Source organism: Vombatus ursinus, unplaced genomic scaffold, assembly GCF_900497805.2.
Source record: "Vombatus ursinus unplaced genomic scaffold, bare-nosed wombat genome assembly UNPS02009132.1, whole genome shotgun sequence".
Taxonomy (NCBI): Eukaryota; Metazoa; Chordata; class Mammalia; order Diprotodontia; family Vombatidae; genus Vombatus; species Vombatus ursinus.
In genome coordinates, this window is record NW_020948910.1 from 113,436 (window position 1) to 136,627 (window position 23,192).

A 23,192-nucleotide genomic window follows, 5' to 3' on the forward strand; every position below is an offset into this window, starting at 1 on the left:
CACCAAGATTGTTCTTTTTGGTTTCCAATGTAAGTATTTTTCACTTAACTATAAAGATTTCCTATTTTATGTTTATTTTGGAGTTGATTATTTGTTGTTTTTTTCTAAATTTTAAAGTGCACACTTAGTTCATTCATCTTCTTTTCCATTTTGTTAATGCGTGTTTTGGGGACTTAATTATTCCTCTGAAGACTCCTTTAGTTGAATATCAGAAATCTTGACAATAATACATGGTCAATTTTTGTAAAAAGTGCCACATGTTGGTAATATGTATATTTATTTAGCAGTCCCATCCAGAAGGCTCCATGAGTCTTTCAGTCCTAACTTATATAGTAATTTGTTCAATTCTATATTTTCTCTTTGGTTTGAATTTCAGAATTGATTGTGTGACATGGGAGACACTGGCACAGAACTGCCCAGTATGGTGTGCCCTCATCAAAGAAGGTGCTATGCTCTATAAGCAAAGCAGAAATGAAGGAGCTCAAAAGAAACACAAGATGCGCAAATTTAGAGAATCCACTCCAAATGTTCACATTTGTGCCCGACCTGTGATACAGCATTCTGAGTTCACATTGCTCTGATCAGCCACAATAGGACACAATATAACTTGACTCTAACAGAGTGATGTCATTTGGGTCCTCTTCGAGAACAAAGGACAACAACCTAACCCAAAGATTCCCCCCACCTCCATCTTTATTAGATCTGTCTAACTTGGAAAGATGTTAAAATCTTCTATTCTTATTGTTACTATTTCTATCTTCTTGTAAGTCAAAGAATTTTTCCTTTCCAAATTTAGATGGTACGCCATTTAGAATATATAAGTTTAAAATTGGTATTAGTTTGTTTTCTGTGGTCCCTTTAGGCATAGTATAATTTGTTTATCTCTGCTTATTTTTGTGAATTTTTATTTTTGCTTTGTCTAATAGCATGACTCTGATGTCTATTTCTTTATTCAGCTCATGAATAGTAAATTATTTCTAGACCCTCACTTTTTTCGTATATGTCTTAACTTTTCCTATAAACATCAGTTTATTGAGTTTTGTTTTATTATTCAATCTGTCATTCTCCATTGTCTTAATGTATTATTTAATATGGGGCTGCTATTATTTAATCTATATTTAAAGTTATGAGTTATATTTATTATTGATGCCATTTGTGTCTCTAGGATTTTTTTGGGGGGGGAGGGGAGATTTTCTTTTTGGTCACTTTTCCTCTATTATGTCAGAACTTTTGGCCCTATGAGTAGTTCTGATAAGTCTATTTCGACGTAACCCTATTTCCACGAGCTTTTGCCTCTCCCAACCCCACTGCCACACCACAACATCTGTCAAAACCTTTTTTTGGGGATTTTTCTTAACTTAATGATTTCATTTTTCCTTTTTTAAGAAATTTAGTTAGCTAATTATTCTCTTTTCCCTCCCTTCTCATTTAAGTGGCTACATCACTGCTCCTTTCACCCCACCAACTTCATTTGTTTGCTTTTTTTCTAAGAATGGTATCTTCATCCTGTTCTCTAAATTGATTCTCTTCCCTTTACATCTATTTTAAACTTTTCCTCTTGATTCACTACCTATATACTTATCTATTCATTCTTTAGCATTTGTGTTCTCCATGAAATTAACGCTTTTAAGATGCCATGTTTACATTCCTGCTAACAAATTTCTGTTACTATCTTCTTAACTCTTGTCTATTTTTTTTCTCTTAGAAGTATCAATTATCATTGAGGCTACTCCAGACACAGAGAGGTAACATCTCGCCTCCCAACCCCTAGACATTTTTCCTCTTTCTCGTGCAACTGTTGACCAATGATCTCTTAATTGCTAGATATAATCACCTTTTTTTCATGCCTCATCCTTTTAGACATATCTTCTGCATTTGAACCTCTTCTTGAATATTTTCTCTTCTCTGAGATTTCATGATACTCTTCTCTAGTTCTCCTCCTACCTGTTTAACCTCATCTTCTCAATATACTTTGCTGGTTCATCATCCGGATAAAGTCCTCTAATTGTGGGTGTTCTCCAAGAATCTGACTTAGACCTCTTACTTTTTTCTCTCTATGTAACACTTGCAATTCTCATGGGTTTAATTATCATCTCTATGCCACTAGCTTCCAGATCTATATATCTACCCCTAGTCTCTCCTGAGTTTTAGTTTGACATCAACATTGCTTAACTGCTTTTCCCTAAACTCTTTCTTTTTCCAAACCACCTCATTTCTGTTCTTCCAGGCTTCCAGGTTTGCAACCTTCATGTCATAATCAACCCCTTACTCTCATCCTACTTATCTAATCAGTTGCCAAACTTGACACTTCCACCTCCAAAGTATCTCTTGCACCTGATTCCATTTCTCTAATCACATAGCTACCACCTTAAGTTCAGGTGCACTTTATCTCTCACTTAGGTTATCGTTAACATTTTTCTAAATGGTTTAACTGCCTCAAGTTTCTTCCATTTTAGTTCATCCCTTATAATGCTACCAATTTAATTTTCCATAAACACAACTCTGACTACAACTTCTCCTCAAATGCATATGGCTTCTAGTTGCCTATGGAATCGAACATAAGCTCCTCAGTTTAGCTTTTAAAGCCCTTTACAAACTTGTCCCAACCTATTTTTTCAACATTATTCCATATTATTCCCTCCCTCTCTGTGCAATCCAGTCAAACTGGCCTTTTCTCTATTCTTTGTACAGAACACCCCTACCTCTAGGGACATGCATTGGTCATTTACCATGCCTCAAATGAACTACCTCCTCACCTCCTCTTCCTAGAATCCTTCTCTTCCTTCAGGATACAAATGTAGCATCACATTCTCTTGGGAAGCCTTTCCTGAGCCCTTCAAATGCTAGTACCCTCTCTCTCAAACTACCTTATATTAATTTATATGAGGTCTCTTTACATTTATTCTGCACATATATGTTCTTATCTTCCCCCATGAAAATGTAAATTCCTTCAAGGTATGGATTGTTTCATTTACCATGCTTGTATCCCTAGTACCCCTAATACCTTGCACATAGTAGGTTTTTAATACATGGTGATCAATTGATATGCAGGGTATAAACCAAACTTACAAGAGACATTGAAAAATAAAATTTCCAAAAACTTCAGAGAAAGGAAAGGTAAGGATTCCACAGCCCAAGATATTAAAGAATTCAGAAAGGATAGTAGCCCCTTAAGAATAAAATTATGATAACTTAGATATAAATATTAGCAATGAAAAAGAGAATTGTCAAAAGAGAGAATTATGACTGCATACAGATTCATCATTCAGCTCTGATTTTCAAAGACAAATATTCAGGCTAAATAGGAAGAAACTGACAATGAATACAAAACACAGAAGCAGGCTACAAAAGAATAAATTTCAAGAACAACCTGACTGGTATGAATTCTGAAGACTACCAAAAGGGATTTGTTTTTGTTTTTGTTTTTTCTAAAAATTGTGTAGGGTTAAGAGGGGAGACTTCCAGGAGCCAAGATGGTGGAGTAAGCAGAAAATCACCTGAATTCTCCCAAATTCACCTCCAACAACTTAAGACCAATTCTGGAAAGGCAGAATCAACAAAAAGATGGGGTGAAAAACTTGGAACGTCATCAGGAAAGGTCTGCCTCACTCAGGTAAAAGGGGGGGGGGAATGTAGTCCAGGATAGCCAGTGTCTTGGCAAGTCAGCAGCAGGCCCTGCCTCAGCACGCCAGCAGGAGGCCCTGAGCCCCAGCACAGGTCAGTGATTGAGACCCCATGGCCCTGATGCAACAGCAGGTGAGCAACCAGCCCCCCTTTATAGTACCCCCTGCAGGTACAAGCACAGCACTGGACAAGTGGCCATATCCCTCTCCATTCCCCCCACCTCCACCGCGGCCCTGGTACAATACCAGGCCCCCTCCTGCAGGCCCCAGCACAGCACGAGATGAATGGCCAGGGTCCCCCACAGCCCCAGGAAAACGGCCAGGCTACCTGCAGCCACCGCCACAGACCCCAGCAAAGCACCAGGTGAGTAGCCAGGAAGCCTGCAACCCTGATGCAACACTAGGCTAGCAGCCAGGGCCTGTAATCTCTGACACAACAAGCTTGGGTAAGTGACCCTTCTACCTCAGGAGCAAAGCTTAACTTTAAAAGTAACAAAATAGGCTGTATAAAAAATGAGCAACAAAACAAAACCAAAAAAAAAAAAAAAAAAAAGAACTTGACCATAGAAAGTTATTACGGCGACAGGAAAGACCAAAACACAAACTATGAAGAGAACAACAATGTTAAGATGCCTATATTCAAAGCCTCAAAGAAAAAATGAGAACTGGTCTCAGGCCCAAAAAGAACTCCTCGAAGAGCCTAAAAACGACTTTGTAAATCAAATAAGAAAGATAGAAGAAAAATTGTGAAAAGAAATAAGAATTATTTAAAAGAATCATGAAAAAAGAGTCAACAGCTTGATAAAGGAAGCACAAAAAATGGAAAGAGATGTACAAAATTTTACTGAAGAAACCCCTTTGGAAAAGTAGAATTGGCCAAATGGAAAAGGAGGTCAAAAAACTAACTGAAGAAAATAACTCCTTAAAAATTAGAATTGTTAAAGTGGAAGCTAATGATATCAAGAATCAATCAAACAAAATCAAAAGAATGCAAAAAATAAAGGAAAATGTAAAATATCTCATTGGAAAAATAACCAATCTGGAAAATAGATCCAGGAAAGATAATTTAAGAATTACTGGACTACTTGAAAGCCTTAATAAAAAAACGGGGGGATGGTGGGGTGGGGATTGGACATTATACTTAAAGAAATTAACAAAGAAAACTGCCCTGATACCCTAGGACCAAAGGGTAAAATAGATATTGAAAGAATCCACCAATCACCTCTTGAAAGAGATCCCAAAATGAAAACTCCCAGAAACATTATAGCCAAATTCCGGAACTCCCAGGTACAGGAGAAACTACTGCAAGCAGTCGGAAAGAAACAATTCAAATATCGTGAAACCACAGTAAGGATTACACGTGTAGACTACCTTAAGGGATCAGACGGCATGAAATATGATGATCTGGAAGGCAAAGGAGTTGGGACTACAACCAAGAATCATACTCCCAGTGAAACTGAGCATAATCCTACAGGGGAAAAAAATGGTTATTCAATAAAGTAGGGGACTTTCAAGCTTTCCTAATGAAAAGACCAGAGCTGAACAAAAAAAAATTGATCTTTGAACACAAGACTCAAGAGAAGCATTAAAAGGGAAAAAGGAAAGAGAAAACATCAATGAGGCTAAACTGTTTGCATCCTTACATGGGAAGATACTTGTAACTCTTAAGAACTGTATCACTATTAGTGCAGTTACAAGGAGTATACATAGAGGGTGTAGGTATAAGGTGACTTTGATGGGATGATATTAAAAAAAAATTTGAGTGAGAAAGATGATTACACTGGGAGCAGAAAGAAGGGAGAAGTAAAATGAGGTAAACTATCTCTCATGAAGAGGTGCAAAAGACCCACTTCAATGAAGGGAAGATGGAGGGTGGGGTGGTGCTGGGCATTGCTAACCTTTTTCTCATGGGAATTGGCTAAAAATGAGAATAACAAACACAATCAGTTGGGTATAGAAATCTATTTTACCCCAGGAAAATAGGAGGGGAAGGGGACAAGAAAAAGGGGAAAGACTGACAGAACAGCGAGCAGATTGGAGGAGGCAGTGGTCAGAAGCAAAACGTTGGTGAGGAGGGAAAGGGTGAAAAGAGAGAGAAAAGGATAAACCGAAGGAAAAACAGATGGAGGAAAATACCCAGTGAGTAACCAAAACTGCTCTGAATATGAATGGGATGAACTCACTATAAAATGGAAGTGGACAGCAGCTGATGAAAAATCATAATCCTACTACATGTTGTTTATAAGAAACACTTAAAACAGAGAGAAATACATAGAGTAAAGGTAAGGGAGTGGGACAGAATCTATTATCCTTCATCTAGCTGAAGTAAAAAAAAAAAAGTAAGGGTAGCAATCATGACCTCAGACAAAGCAAATGCAAAAACAGATCTAAATAAAAGAGACAAGGAAGGAAACTACATTTTTCTAAAAGGTACCATAAACAATGAAGTAATATCAATACTACACATGTAAGTACCAAGCGGTATAGCATCCAAATTCATAAAGGAGAAGTTAAGTGAAGTTGATGAATATTTACAAAAACGTAAATTGCCCAGATTAACAGAAGAGGAAACAGAACACTTAAATAATCTCATATTGGAAAAAGAAATTGAACAAGCCATCAATTAACTCCCTAAGAAAAAATCCCCAAGGCCAGATGGGTTCACAAGTAAATTCTACCAAACATTTAAAGAACAATTAAATCCAACATTATCTAAACCATTTGGGAAAATAGGCAAAGAAGGAGTCCTATCAAATTCCTTTTATGACACAAATATGGTGCTGACACCTAAACCAGGAAGAGTTAAAACAAACAAAAATACAAACCAGTTTCTTTAATGAATATTGATGCAAAAGCTTTAAATAAAATACTTGCAAGGCGATTATAGCAATATATCATGAAGATCATATACTATGACCAGGTGGGATTTACTTCAGAAGTACAGGGCTGGTTCAATATTAGGAGAACTATCATCATAATTGTCCATATCAATAACAAAATCAACAGAAATCAAATGATTATCTCAATAATCTTGTCATTGCTCCAAGAAACTCTTTAAGCCAAGATAAGGATCAGTTGCCTATTTGCATTAGTGGAGGTAGTTTCTTGTACTTAGAATTCCCTACACAGAAGAAATCACAGGTTTAGCCCACTGGACTACCAGTCATTCCTGATCTTGTCCTATTCTCTACCATTTCTATGTGTTTGCATTGGCTTATTTCCCATGATTGCAATATATTACCTTTGCAACCCTACCTGCTGAAATTATCGTCTTCCTTCAAGGACTAGCTGTTTTTACCTATTCTACAAAGCTGATTCCCTCTAGTTGAAAACTACCTCTTCCACTATTATCTTAAAGTCCTCTGTTTAGGCCTTTACTTTTACCCTTTTCACACTTTACACTGTTTCAGTTACATGCACACATGCACATAGTATATGCTTATTAAATGCTTGTTGGTTGCCTAGGAGGGACCATATCATTTTTCATCTTTATTTCTCCACACCCAAGCACATGTCTTACACATGGATGATGTAATGTCTGTTGAACAGACCTTTATTTACTGACCTTTTTTCAACATATCATGCCTTTCTCCTGCTCAAAGCAACATATAGAAAAAATTTTCCCTTTCATGTGACAATTCTTACAATTCTTGATCACTATCAATTCCAATAATTTTTTTCTTCAGGCAAATATTTATTTTTCCTTAATATTAATCAAAGCACTGTTTCTTGGTTGTCCTACTTTCAACAATCTCGCATCTGTTAAATGCCCACTTGAAGTATGATACCCAGTACTAAGGAGAATATTAAAGATGTGGTCTGACATACAATTCAGTGGGATTGTTACCTTCCTTGACCTGGATGATATACTTTAATGCTTCCTAAAAGCCCACTTATATTTAAGTAGCATTTCAAAATTTTTTGTTCATATTCATCTTTTGTCAACTAAAACTTCCATGTCTTTTTATATTAAGAGCTTCCAGCCTATACTCATACAACTGATATTCTAAACCTGAATAGAGAACTTCAATTTATCAGTATTAAATTTCATCCAGTTGATTACTTATGCATCATTCCAGTTTTTCAATCTGATTCATGTTTCTGTATTCCAATGTATTAGCTATGCTTCTCACATGTACTTTCTCCAAATTTTGTAAGAATATCTTTTTTCAGATCACTGAAAAAAGTAACAGCTGTGCTTTTCAAAAGAACAATAAACTAAAGATTTGTACCCTCATTTGCTATCACTCCCTTTAGCAACACTTTTATGAATTCATATCACATTGCAAATGCATTTTACTTTTCTGTTTACAAACCTCTTTAATAATCCATTCTAGAATTTTGCTAGAGCTTTTTATCTTAAGAATCTCAATTTCACACATTGAAAATAAGGACATTTGTCTAATATTCTGGTATATCTCCCCTTCTCTATTTCTCAAAGAAATACTAACATTGGTTCTTTAATCACCTACAAAAGATTTTTCTTTTTTGTACTCTGAAAAGTCAAGGCCTGGATCCCTAAGTATATCTAAAGAGAATAGGTACTTTTTTTGCCATCAATTTTGCTACTCTGGGTTTCAATTACATTTACCTTTTTTTGCCCTTTCAAGTTTGAAATGGTTATCCTTCATGAAGAAGCAATAGTTCTCCTGAAGTTCTTCATGAAGAAGCAGTAGCTCTATTTTCTGTAATCATATTATCCCATCCCAAGCAATTGTCTTATTCCTTCTGTTTACCTTCTTGCTTTGAATTGATAGTTAAAACAACTTCAAATAATCTTTAATGGAGTTTAAGCTTCATAACACTATCCATGTTATTCTGTCTTTAGTCATGTGTGGTTCCTTGAATCTTGTGTGGGTATATATATATATGTGTGTGTGCACACATACATACACATATACATACACAGAGCTAAGTGGTGCAGTAGATTGAGCACAAGGCCTACAGTCACAAAGACAAATCTGGCCTTAGACACTTACTAGCTGTATGAATCTAGGCAAGTCACTTAACTCTTTGCCTCAGTTTCCTCATATATAAAATGAGCTGGAGAAGGAAATAGCAAACCACTCTAGTATCTTTGCCAAGAAAATCTCAAATGGGGTCACAGAGTTTGATATGACTGGAAAAGACTAAATAACAACAAAATACACACACACACACACACACACACACACATAAATTGAAAAGGGAACTTCAATCAGCCCATATATAGGTAAAGCTATATAGCTATGTTTAGATCTACACCTTGATCTGGATTGACTGAAGTTCCCTTGTAGTCACATTGACTTCTTTTTGCTTCCACAATAAAATGATTCTGATTACATAAATTGTATTTCATTTTTAAAGATTTTCCATCCCTCCTGAGACATATTCCTTCTCATGGAATCATATTTATTTTTTTCCTATACAAATAAAGGGGGAAAAAAAACCTTCTCCTAAAGTTATTTTACAGCAATACTAATAATAACAATATCTCATTTACACAGTGCTTTTAGATTTGCAAATTGCTTTCCTCATAATAACCATGTGATGTATTTAAGTCATTATTTAGTTTATTTCAACAAATGATAAAACTCAGTCTCAGAAACATTAACAAGTGTTCAGCCAGAACTTGAATCTTGTCTCTCCATGTCTCGTACATTTTCCACTCTACCATGTTGTCTCTCTATAGTGAACTACTGGATGACAAGGTTCCTTTTTCCATTAAAGTTCTCAACATTTCTACATCACCAACTTGAGTTTCCCTATTTGTATGAATTTAAGTATACAGTTCAGCAATTCCTCATTGTTACTTCCCCTCCTTTTCAAGTAATATCATCACATAATCAAGAATTTATCAGCTATACTAACTACAGCAGAACCAGATTCTGCCAGACACCTACACTGTAGCTTAAACAGAAGGACAGTGTTTTTAATTTTGTTCAACAATTTCATGAGACACCACTATATTTGTGTTTTTTTTTTCCCTGCAAAGATGTAATATATATTATATAGGAGAGAAAAAGTCATTCTTAAAATAAGTCATTCTACTCTTATAACCAAAAATTCTGGTGCCTGAAAGGCTATTCACATATTGGAGACATTCAAAAATAAAATGTCATTATCAGTAAACATTCATTTTGTAATGCCACACTATATTTTAAAATATATTGGCATTATTTCAAATTTGTTTTACATATAAAATGCAAATAAGTGATTTTTTATTAATGTTAATAATTTTCTTTATAATTTTTATATGTATCTAAATGCTAACAAAGTAAAAATACAACAGTGTATTTTTTTTACAAAGAAATGAAGAAAAGCTATTTACCTTGTTTTGTTGTGTGTAAAATTATATTACTTCAGCAATATACAATATGAATAATATTGTAAGCTTACAAAGACAATGGTAATGAGTATCAGTGAGCCCTATGCAAAAATAAAAATACTTTAAATCAAATGAAAGACGAATGGTGTGAATTTTAATAGTAATGATTAGTTATATCATGGAAACTTTTAAGAGACTAAATGGAAATAAGACAATTTTTATTCATTTAACTGTCCTCAAATAAGTAACAAAACACAAAAATTGATAATTAATATTTTATTTTATTCTTGCTAAACATTTTTAAAAGTTCTGAATATCCTAGTTTTACAAGCCTTTCACTTTGACTTAGCTTCTTTTGTTTGTAAAGAAGACTGGAGGTCCACATGTATGATATAAAAAACAAGAAACAAAAATAAAAATGTCCTTCCAAGACAGAGCCAAGAAGATAATGTGAGCATTCGAGCTGAGCTTTCCCCAAAATTTCCCTCTAAAAATCTTACTTCCATGAAGAAAATAACTCCTTAAAAATTATAATTGGTAAAGTGGAAGTAAATGACTACATGAAAACTCAAGAAGCAATAAAACAAAGTCAAAAGAATTAAATAATAGACAAAAAATGTGAAATAACTCATTGGAAAAACAACTAACGTGGAAAATAGATTGAGGAAATATAAGAATTATTGGACAGAAAGAGCCTAGATACCATCTCTCAAGAAACGATCAAGGAAAACTGACCTGATATTTTAGAACCAGAGGGCAAAATAGAAATTGAAAAAAATCCAGGGATCACCTCCTGAAAGAGATCCCAAAATGAATATTATAGCCAAATTCCAGAGTTCCCAGTTCAAGGAGAAAATATCACAAGCTGCCAGGAAAAAAAAAATTCAAATATCACAGAGCCACAGTCAGGAACATACAAGCTTTAGCAGCTACTACTGTAAAGGAGCAGAGGGCTTAGAATCTGATGTTACAGATGTATAGGATTCTAGGATTACAACCAAGAATAACCTACCCAGCAACTAAATATAATCCTAAAGGGGAAAAAAATGGACATTTAATGAAACAGAAAATGTCCTGGTATTACTGATAAAAAGGTCATAGTTAAAAAGAAAACCTGATATTCAAACACAAGATCTGGGAGAGACACAATAAGGTAAACATGAGTAAGAAATTACGAGGAACATAATTAAACTGGTTACATTCCCAAATTATGGCAAAAACAGGAATAAAGAATAGTACTTCCAGACATTAAATTATGCTATAAAGTAGATGATATATGTAACCCCCAAGAACATTATCATCAGTAGGGCAGTTAGAAGGACTCTACATAGACAGAGGGCATGGATGTGAGGTTATTCTATTGAGATGATCTCAAAAGAAAAATAGAAAGCTGAAAAAGAGGAATGTGCTGGGAGAAGGGGGAAGGGAGAAGAAGAATGGGAAACATCTCACATAAAAGAGGCATGCAAAGAAGAATTTTTACAATGGAGGGGAAAATGGGCAGGGGTGGGGGCAGTGGGCAACACATGAACCTCACTCTAATATAAACTAGTTTAGAAAGGGAAGAATATATATATATATATATATATGTATACCTATATATATCTATATACATATATATTATATATATCTATATACATATATATGTATATATATACATATGTATATATGTATATAGATATATATATACACACACTCAGTTGAGTATAGAAATCCATGTTACCAAACAGGGGAGTAGGAGAAGAAAGGGACAAGACAAAGTAGATGGAGGGGGTGGTGGGGTGGAGAACAGAGAGGAAGACTGTAAAAGGGAGGGCAGATTAAGGGAGGCAGTCAGAAGTAAAACAGACTTTTGAGGAGAGACAGGATTAAAGAGAGAGAGAGAGAGAGAGAGAGAGAGAATAAACAGAAGAGAAGATACAGCGAAATAACACAATTATCAATCATAACTCTGATTGTGAATGAGATGCATTCACTCATGAAGTCAATAGCAGAAAGAATTAGAAACCAGAATCCTACAATACGTAGTTTACAAGAGACACACTTGAAATGTAAAGACATGCACAGGTAAAATTTTTGCATCAATATACAATGGTAAAGAAATATATGGAAAATTATTAGCATTAATACAAAATTACTTATTTCCATTTTACATGTAAAACTAAATATGAAATAATGACATTTTAAAATATATTGTGGCATTGCAAAATGAATGTTTACTGATAATGACTTTTTATTTTTTAATTTTTTTATGAGGTAATCAGGGTTAAATGACTTGCCCAGGGTCACACAGTTAGTTAAGTATCAAGTATCTGGGGGCAGCTGGGTGGTCCGGCCCTGAAATCAGGAGGACCTAAGTTCAAATCCAGCCTCAGACCAAACACCTGACACTTACTAGCTGTGTGGCCATGGGCAAGTCACTTAACCCCAACTGCCTAAAAAAAAAAGTATCAAGTATCTGCATCTGGATTTGAACTCAAGACCTCCGGAATCCAGGGCCCATGCTCTATCCATTGTGCCACCTAGCTGCCCTTGACTTTTTATTTTTAAATGTCTCCAATATGTCTGTGAATAGCTTTTCAGATACTAGAATTTTCAGTAAAAACAGCAGAATACTACTTTTAGCGAAATAGTTTCTTTGATTTTCTTTTAATTAGGCCTATTTTTTCTTTTGCTTTGTCTGAGATCATGATTGCTACCCCTGCCTTCTTTTACCTTAGATGGTACATAATAGATTCATAACAAAACTCATAATCTAAGTGAAAAATGGATAAAAGGGTAATTGGTCCACAGTTTTCTGTTTTTGCTTTCACTTATTTAGGTATACCATATTTGTGTCATAGAAGGAATTTTGTTAGGACTCCTTTGCCTATTTTTCAAATATTTTATATAGTATTAAAATCAATTATTCCTGGACACATCCAGGAATTATATGAACACAATTATAAAACACTTTCCCCACAAAGACAGATATAAACAGTTGGATAAATATTAATCGTTCATGGAGAAGCTGAGTCAATATAGTAATAATGACAATTCTATCTAAATTAATTTACTTATTCAGTGCCACATCAAACTACCAAAAAATTATCTTATAGAGCTAGAAAAAATAATAACAAAATTCATCTAGAAGAACAACAGGTCAAGAATATTAAGGAAAATTAACAAAAATCAATGAAAAAAAGAATGAAGGAAGATAATCTATCAGTACCAGATCTTAAATTATACTACAAGGCAGTAATCATCAAAACTATCTGGTACTAGATAAGAAATAACAATGGTAGATCAGTGGAATAGATTAGGCTCCCAATATATAGAAGTAAATGACCACAGTAATCTAGTGTCTGATAAACCCCAAAACCCAAGTTTTGGGGGCAATATTTGACAAAATTTGACAAAAATTGCTTAGAAAACTGGAAAGAAGTTTGGAAGAAACTTAGGTATAAAACAACATCTTATACCATATACCAAGATAAGTAATATTGAGTACATGATTTAGATGTAAAAATTAAGGAGCATAAAAAAACTCACTTGTTAGATCTATGGATATGGGAAGTTTAATGTCAAAAAAGAGGGGATCACGGGAAGTAAAATGGGTAATATTGATTACATCAAATTAAAAGATTTTTGCACAAAGAAAACAAACGTAGCCAAAATTAGAAGGAAAGAAGAAAACTGGGGGGAGGGCAGATTTTATAGCAATAAAAGGTCTCATTTCTCAAATTTATAGAGAACTGAACCCAATTCATAAAAATAAGAGCCATTCTCCAATTAATAAGCAGTCAAAGGATATAAACAGCCAGTTTTCAGAAGAAAAAGAAAATCAAAGTTACCAAAAGTCACATGAAAAATGTTTCAAATCACTATTGATTAGAGAAATGTAAATTGATATGACTCTGAGGTACCACATCACACCTATCAGATTGGCTAACTCATCAGAAAAGGAAAATGACAATTACTGGAAGGGATGTGGAAAAACAGACACAATGTGCTGCTGGTGGAGTTGTGAACTAGTCTACTCATTCTGGAGAACAATTTGGAACTATGCCCAAAGGGATATAAAACTTTACCTACCATCAATACCACTAATAAGTCTGTATTCCAAAGAGATCAAAGAAAAGGGAAAAGGACCTTTATGTATACAAATATTTATAATAGTTCTTTTTGTGGTGGCAAAGAATTAAAACTGAGGGGATGCCCACCAATTGGGGAATGGTTGAACAAGTCGTGGTATATAACTGTGATGGAATACTATTTTGTTATAAGAAACGATGAGCAGGATGGTTTCAGAAAAACCTGGGAAGATTTATGTGAATTGATGCTAAGTGAAGTAAATATAAATAGAACAGTGTACACAGTAACAACAATATTGTAACCATAAACAACTGTGAAAGATATCAATATTCTGATTAATGCAATGATTCAAGACAATTCCAAAGGATTTATGATGAAAAATGCTATACCACTTCCAGAGACAGAACTGATGAACTCAGAATACAGTTTGAAGCATATTTTTTTCCATTTTATTTTTCTTGCTTTTTTGTAGGGGGAAGAGGGCAATATGACTAATACAGAAATTTTTGCATGACTTCACATGTACAATGGTTATCATACTGCTTACCTTCTCAATTAATGGGGGATGGGCTGGAGAGGGAGGGAGAATATTTAGAACTGAAAACTTTAAAAAGTGAATGTTTAAAAAACGTTAAAATAAAAAGTCCTTCCTTGGAACAAATGTACTATAGGTATAATATTCCCACATAATTGAGTGATAAATGTAAGTTATTCAAATAATTTTAAAGACTACAGATTGCTGTAAAATGCTAGTTATAAATGAACAACCCAAAATGACAGAAGTCATACATTTCAAGACATTTCATTGATGAGATTACTTTCTCTAATAAGTGCAATGAAGCTTTTTCATAGAATGAAAATATAAGCAAAAAATGCCATACAGGCAAAAAGCCATCATCAGCATACATTGGTAAAACAATGCAAAGATGAAAAAACTAAAATGATAAGGTTGATAAGTGATAAAACACCTCAATGAGTGTTATTGTGCAGTTATGAGAAAAAAATTGTTTTCAAGTACAAACAAAAAAAGTCAGATAGCTCAAAAATATAAATTTAACCACCAATATTCATATAATTCTCTCCTTATCTCCCTAATGGGATTTTGCTTGTTGGTTTGGTATTTGGTTTTGAGTAGAGTGTGTTAAGCAACTGAGAAGAATTACAGTACTTATAGGTTAGCTAACATCATCTGAAATGTGCGTTTATGTGCATGCACACACAAACACTGTAAGAGGAAGGATGTTTAAATATAAATTCAACAGTGATTTATTTTGCTATGCGTTACCAATATATAACGTGACCAAGGACTGAGATTTTTGGAATTAGAATTATACTGTATAACTGCTATACTTAAGCACAATTGAGAACTTTATGAAGATGATGCCTAGTCATATGGGTTTTCAACTTATTTGATATTTGCTGAAAACACCAAACATATTTTGACTCAAATAAACTTAGGAAGAGGTTTACTCACAATCCTCAATGATGAACCACTTACTCTAGGATAAATATAAATCCTCTTGGAATCTGAGACCTTGCACAACATAGCTCCTAACTACATTTCCAGTTTTATTTTCTACTATCCCTTCCCTTTCACAAACTTTACGTTGCAGTCAAACTACTATTCCCTAAACTCAGAGTTCCACATCCTATCACCAAATATTCACAGAGACTAGCTGGTGGGTCTAAAGCTCTTTCCTTATATACACATTTTGTCTTCCTTTATGGCTCAACTTGGAACCTCTTCTATGAAGAGGTTCTTCTATGAACTCTGATCCTCCTTCCTGTTAATGCTTTCTCACTCTTCAAATTGTAGTATTTACTTCCCTGTGTATATTCCCCAGTAGAATATAAGCTCCTTGAGTGTAGGGAGTGTTTCTTTTTGTCTTTGTATTCCTAGCTCCTAGTAGAGTGCCTTGCACAGAGTAGGCACTTATTAAATTGCTGAACTGAAATGATGATCTGTCATGCTTGAAAAAACAGCAAACAGAAAGTGACAACAAAGCAATTGTTTTTAAAAAGCTTTTATAATGTATTAGGAAAATTCATAATTATAGTCATGATCATTATTAGATTGGGGTACTCAACATAGGGTCTCCTAACTTTAAAAAAAATATTCTGACAACTGCATTTCAATATGACTCTGAGAAAGCATCCATAGGCTTAACCAGACTCCTAAAGTAGTCCATGACACACAAAAAAATTAATAACCCTTGATTTATATGAAGAATGAAGACTCTGAAAAGTCATATAAAGAGTTTTATATATGAAGTTTTGTACATAAACAAACTAATTTAAAAAATTAAAAAGAAACCTTACAAATAATGAGATAAAGACTTGGAAGTTTTCATAAAGAGATTTTTTTTGGAGGGGGGGCTAGGCAATAGGGTTAAATGCTGCTTAACTGCTAGTCACACTGCTACTAAGTGTCAAGTGTCTGAGGCAGATTTGAACTCAGGTCCTCCTGACTCCAGGGCCGGTGCTCTATTCACTGTGCCACCCAACTGCCCCCTAAAAAAGATTTTTTTTAACTTAACTGAATGACTTGTATTTATTGCATAGAAATAATGAATAGTTTAGATAAGTTTCAAAAAGGTCTCGAATTTTCCTTGAACTGCACCATTTTTGCTCTTACCTCCTGATGGTTGTCGAGATTTGCGTGGTGATCGAGGTTCTCGTCGATAAGGATCATTAGAACCATATAATTCAATGGTGCCAAGGTTGAGAAGCACTGCTTTCTGGAGATAATCAACCATAGCAATACCATTACAATTGCCAAAAACTACTCTGGGAATGGAGAAATAAAAAAGATTATGTTTCAAAAGAAAAAGAGAATTAATCAGTAAAATTCCATTTTAACATTTGTGAATGGAAGATAAAGATACACATTAAGCAGACTTTCTTTTCAATATTATGATACAAGAAATGAATTAACATGTTCATGGAGCTATACTTTGATGTGTCCTATATTAAACCTAATTAAATAATACACTAGAGAAGTAGAATGGCTTAGCTAAAAGAATGATGGGTTTGGAATCAGGAACACAAGAGTTCAAATCCTGCCTCAGATGCTTAGTAGATATGAGACTACAAGAAAGTTACCTAGTCACTCTGATTCTAAGGCAGTTTTCTATGTCTATTAGGTAGAGAGAAGTTGTGAGATAGAATAGTATCTTTAACAAATAAGTCAAAGAATCTTTGATATATTGTGTGTAATATACTATTTTCATTATTTATCTGTTTACAAGTTCATTAGGGGTTACAAAAATAATTACAGCTAGGTCCTTATTAGTGTGAATAATGAATCCTCTGATGTGGTTACAATATTTGAATTAGCACTGCATCCTTCCATTGTGCTGGAACCAATGACTATATTTTACATAATTATAACTTTGAACAATATGAATTTGAATACATGCAACCACTTAATGAGATTCATTATTTGCACTGATCAGAACCTGTCTCTATATACACAGACAAGTATATATATATACATGTATATATACATATACATATTTATACATATCTTTACACATACTGTTAAATCTATATGCATATATATACAGCATCCAACTATAACACTGTATTTTAGGCCGCTATAAATTAGGTCATGCTATAGAAAGAACAACAAGATCCTTTCTAAGAACTTCTATTAGGCCAAAGTGTCAAGATAAATACTCTGGGGGAGGATAAAATAATATTACAATTTTACCCTAAATATTACATTGCTTTACCAACTACTTTTATGTCAGTGCAGTGTTATCAAAGAAGATTATTTAATATAGAATAAAGTGCACATACACAAAAAAGATGTAGATGTTGCAACAGTATCAATTTATAATTCAGATAAAGAGAAGAAAGAATAAAGCCATATTATGAAGATATTGGTAATAAACTCAATTTATACTTACATGCCATAGGAGGAGTTGACAGCAAGGCTAGTTATTTGTTGTGGTGGTTCTCCACCTACCCACACAAGCTGAATAACTAGCTCTGTCTGATAGCCTGGAAACTGCTTTAGAGGAGAATTTTTAACCCTGAAACAAACCAAAATGTATTACATTATTTCCACTTTCCTTTTAATTATTCATTATCCTGAAACTTTAGGTGAAAACATAATATTGATTGATTCACTCAACAACTTTTTATTGAGAATACACATTTTGAAGGCATTGTGCAAAATAAGCAAAAATTATAAGGTGTAATATTGCCCTGTAGAAGTTTTTATACAGGCATGTAAGATAAATATCCTTATTTTCAGACCTTATATTAGTGCCAGATTAGTGGCAAAGATCACAAGAGCTATAGGCATTCAGCAGAAGAGAAAGTATTGAGTCCAATGTGACTAGACATGAGATTAATAAGCTCCATAACAACAAGAAGTCACTCCCAGATTATTTCTATTATACAAATACTTGGAAAAGGAATTCCCTCTATAATTCCTAAGAAGTAGTTATCCATTTTCTGCTTGAAGGTATTCAATGATGAGTAACTTGCCTACTTCTTGATGTAGGGACATTCCAATTTTTGAACAATGAATTATTAAGGCATTTTTTTCTTACACCAAACTGGATTTTTATTTTTGCAACTCTTTCCTATTGCTATAGTTCTGCCATCTAAGATCAAAGAGTGGAAATACCTTTTACAAAAGAAAATTCTACTTCTGGTTTTCAAGGAATAGAAACACTTGCTCTGAAGGAAAAAGACTTATGAAGATGATTTCGAAGACTTAAGAATTGTGGGATGAAAAAAAGCATGGATTTGGGAAGGGACATTTGGGAGGACTTGAAGAATTGAATGACTGTAGCTACAGGAGGAGAGAGAAGGCAGTTGTTAAGACAAAGTAGGTAAAAAGTGAGTGACAAAAGGAAAAGAAAGCTGAATGTACCTGTCAAGTAATGAAGTGCTAATATGTTGAGAAAGCTCACAGTTTTAGATAAGGACCTTACAATACATCAAAATCAATCTTCTTCATTTCTTTACAGATGAGGACATTGACACCTAGAAAAGTTAAATGATTTGCTCAAAGTTACAAAGGTAATAAGTGGCAGAGGTGGTATTCAAACCTATGCTCTTTGACTATAATCATGGCACTACATCTTCAAGAGATTGACAAGCCAGCAGACAAAGGTGCCCAAAAGAGTTTGTCACAGTAATTTTCCAGGGAAGTTGTTAATAGAAAACTACTGATGATTTCACTTAGAATAGGGTGGAGTCTGAAGTGACCTACACTGATTGAATGATATCTCCATTTCTGCCATAGCCAAATGACTGCTCAAAGTTCAGATAACCCAGTCTCCTAGAAGAGAAGGTAAAGAGGCTTAAACAATATTTCTCAAGTCTCTAGGCTGTCACAAAGAACAAAGTGTTTTTCAAAACAATGAGGAAAGGCGATGCTTTAATATGAAGAAAAAAAATAAAAAGAACACGAAGAACCAGGGGGTTGAGGGAAGAAGGGACAGAGGTAATACTGACCTGTTCCAGGTCTGTCAGTTGAAGAATGTTACATAGGCAAAAAGAAAGAAAAACTATTTGATATTTGGAAAAGGCATTTTAGATGGACAACGAATTGGGCCTTGAATTAAACAGGAGGAGAAAGAGAGCAGTACTGGACCACCTTCAGGAAATCTTAGACTTCCTTTAAAGATTTCAAACTTCTCACAGAGACAAAGGCCCATCATTTTAATGCCAATATTGTACTGATAGTGTTATAAGGCTGTAAGTCAGGGAAGACAAAAATCTCTCAGCTATACAGAGTTGCAGGAGGCCAACAGAGGCTGTCTGATTCAACACCTTCATCTTACAGATGAGGAAATAAAAACTGAACATCACTTAAAAAGAAGTCTCGATTATAAAGAAGAACCTGGATAAAAGATGTCATCAAAGCACTATGTGATCAAAAAGCAGACCAAGTGACTGTGTGGCAAGAACAAGGGCTGACTGTTCAAAGATCTACATACTTTACTACTAGCCTCACAACGTCAAGAAAAAAAGAGGAATGTCCTTAGTACACTGGATGTATCCATTGTTGTTAACTTACGAGAGGATATGTACAAGAGTTGACAAGAATTGACTGTGATCAATAAGATCAAAGATTCACTTAAGGAGTTGAGATATTACTAAAGTTTATGGGATGGGATCTATGATTCTCAAAGGACATACTTTATTTAAAAAAAAAAACAGGATAGTTAAAAAGGGGAGGAAGGAGTTTGGAGTATCAGAGCCATAAGTAGGGTAGGATGATTGGAGTTCTGTTCCTGAGCACTGAAATTTCAGAACCCCACAATAATACTATGCCAGGAACCATACCACACCACTGAGTTCCTCCCCACCCTCTATGACTGGGTCTTCCCTCCTGGAATGGGATTCTTATACGCACCATAAAAAGCCATGGGGTTCACTGCTCATACAAAAGCTGACTGAAATTTTCCAGGGTATACAGTAAGAGAAGATTATCCCCCAGGAGTTCAAGAATGCCTCCACTGTCCATCTCTATAAAGGAAAAGGAAACAGGCTCTCCTGTGACAATCACAGGAGGGGTCTCTCTCTTCATCACTGCTGGCAAGATTCTTGCCAAAGTCCTCCTTAACAGGCTGATCCTTCACCTGGAAGACGGTCATCTACCCAAGACTCAGTGTGACTTCAAAAAGGGCCAAGGGACAGTCAATGTGGTATTTGCTGCCTGACAACTCTAGGAGAAATGCCAGAAGCAAGACAGAGATCTGTACACAATGTTCATTGATCTGACCAAGGGCTTTGATACTGTCAGTCATGAGGGCTTGTGGAAGAGCATGGTAGAATTTGGTTGCCCTGAGAAGTTCATTAGCATTGTATGCCAGTTCCATGACAGTATGCTTCCATGAGTTCTAGATAATGAACAATGCTCTAGAGCTTTCCCAGTCACCAATGGAGTGAAGCAGGGCTGTGTGCTTGCTCCCATGTTCTTTAGCGTGATGTTGTCAGACTCCTTCAACGAGGATGAAAGCGGCATCAAGATCAACTGCCATGCCAAAAGTAAATTATTTAACCTGGAAAGGCTCCAAGCCAAAACTGAAGTAGACAGAGATGTTGCATATGACTTTTTGTTCACCAATGATTGTGTGCTCAGAGATGCAGTGAAGTATGGATTGATTCTCTGCCACTTGCACTAATTTTGGCCTGACAATTAACACCAAGAAAACCAAGATTTTCCACCATTCAGTACCACACATGCCATCCATATGTGGAACCACTGCATATAACAAGTGGAGAAATTTCAAATGCTGTAAATATGTTTGCTAACCTGGGTAGTATACTTTCCAAGGATGTACACATGGATAATGAGGCTGACAGGCACGGTGCCAGAGATAGCTCAATGTTTGGGAGGCTCCAAATGAAAGTGTGCGAGAGAAGAGGCATTATTAGGCTGCTTACCAAACTAATTCTACACAGCTGTTGTACTGATCTCATTGTTATATACCTGTGAATACTGGGTAGCATATGCCAAGAAATTTAATCGCTTCCATTTGAATTGTCTTAGGAAGAACCTGAAGATCACCTGGGAAGACAAGGTACCAGACACCAAGACCCTTTCTCAAGCATAACTTCAAACATTCAAACCCTACTTCTGAGAGTGACACTCCAATGGGTTGGCCATGTTGTTCAAATGCCAAATGCACATTTGCCTAGAAGACTTTTACAGAGAACTCATATGAGGCAAGTACTCACAAGGAGGTCAGAAGGAGCGATACAAAGACACTCTTCTCAAGGACACTCTGAATAACTTTGGCATCATTTGTGAGACATGGGGAGACACTGGCACAGGATCATCTAGCATGCCATGTCTGCATCAAAGGAGGAGCTGTGCTCTATGAGCAAAGCAGGATTGCAGTAGCTCAAAAGAAACATAAGATGCACAAATTTAGAGACATCTCCATACTAACTGTTCACACGGGCTGTTTGTGTCCAACCTCTGGTAGAACATTCTAAGATCATACTGGTCTGATCAGCTAATCAGACACACTGTAGATTGATCCCAAAAGAGTGATATCATTTCGGTTCTCTTCGAATAATAAGGACCAACCAGCTTCACAGGGCATATCACCCTATTACATTCATATACCACAATTTGTTCAGCCATTCAAATCGTGGGATAATGTTTATAGCTTTTTTTCTAACTACAAATAGTGCAGTCTTTAATCTCCTTAGGGCAAATATCCAGTGGTGGGATTGCTAAATCAAGAGGTATGAACAATTAATTAACTTTTCTAGTATTCCTAAAAGGCTGAACTAATTTACAGCTCTACTAAATGTCTTCCCTTCTTTACTCTCTCTCTCACAACACTCATTCATTGTCTCTGTGCATTTTGATGCATATAAGGTGATACTTCTGAGTTGTTTTAATTTTCATATCTTCTATTACTAGTGATTTCACTTTTATATAGCTATTGAGAGCCTGAATTTCTTCCTCTGAAAACTATTCATATGCTTTGAGCATTAAGAACTATATCTTGGGTCATGGTACAATAGATTTGGGTCAATTCTCTCCTGCCTATTTTGGATGTAATTTCTTCATTAGAAATGTCTGACGCAAAGTCTTCCTCCACTCCTATAATTCATTATTTTTCTTCTTATTATAGATGCATAGATTTTGTCTGGAGTCAGGAAATGGAATGTCTTATACAAGGAAGAGTAAGGACACCTCTGTCACTGGATCAAAACGTATGTGGGGGTGAGTAAGGTAAAAGAAGACTGGAAAGATAAGAAGCGAGGTTACAAAGGTCTTTGGTAAAGAGAAGATTTCATTTTTGAGACTGGAAGTGACTGATAGGTAGCTACTGGAGTTTACTGAACAGCCTTTGCACAGGCTATACCCAAAGTCAGAAAGGCACTCTGCCCTCACTTCTACTTCTTAAAATTCACACTTCTTGAAAGCTCTGCTTGAATTTCACATCTTACATGAGACCTTTTCTCATGCCTGCTTCCTCTGTCCCTCAGCAACCAGAACCTGAATTTACTACCTGAAATTACTTAGAATCTACCTGAAATAACTTAGAAATTTATGAACATGTTTCCTCCTAAATATAACCTGCTTGAGGGCAGGGAATGTTCCAATTTTTGTATTTGTTTCTCTAGTACCTAAAATAGTGTTTTGTATATAGATGTTTATTAAACTTTAATGATTGACTGACTGATATGAAAAGTATGTA

At 35.1% G+C, this 23,192-nt stretch overlaps 1 protein-coding gene across 2 annotated transcripts in view; it reads right to left on the bottom strand.

Moving 5' to 3' along the window:
* Window positions 1-23,192, bottom strand: part of STXBP5 (syntaxin binding protein 5) — a 204,918-nt gene that overhangs the window by 51,516 nt on the left and 130,210 nt on the right. For both annotated transcript variants that reach the window (XM_027850654.1, XM_027850655.1), the window contains exons 17-18: window positions 17,916-18,041; window positions 16,640-16,791 (exon numbers count right to left, since the gene is read on the bottom strand). In XM_027850654.1, the coding sequence (XP_027706455.1) occupies window positions 16,640-16,791; window positions 17,916-18,041 (278 nt within the window). The remainder of the gene's footprint in view (window positions 1-16,639; window positions 16,792-17,915; window positions 18,042-23,192) is intronic.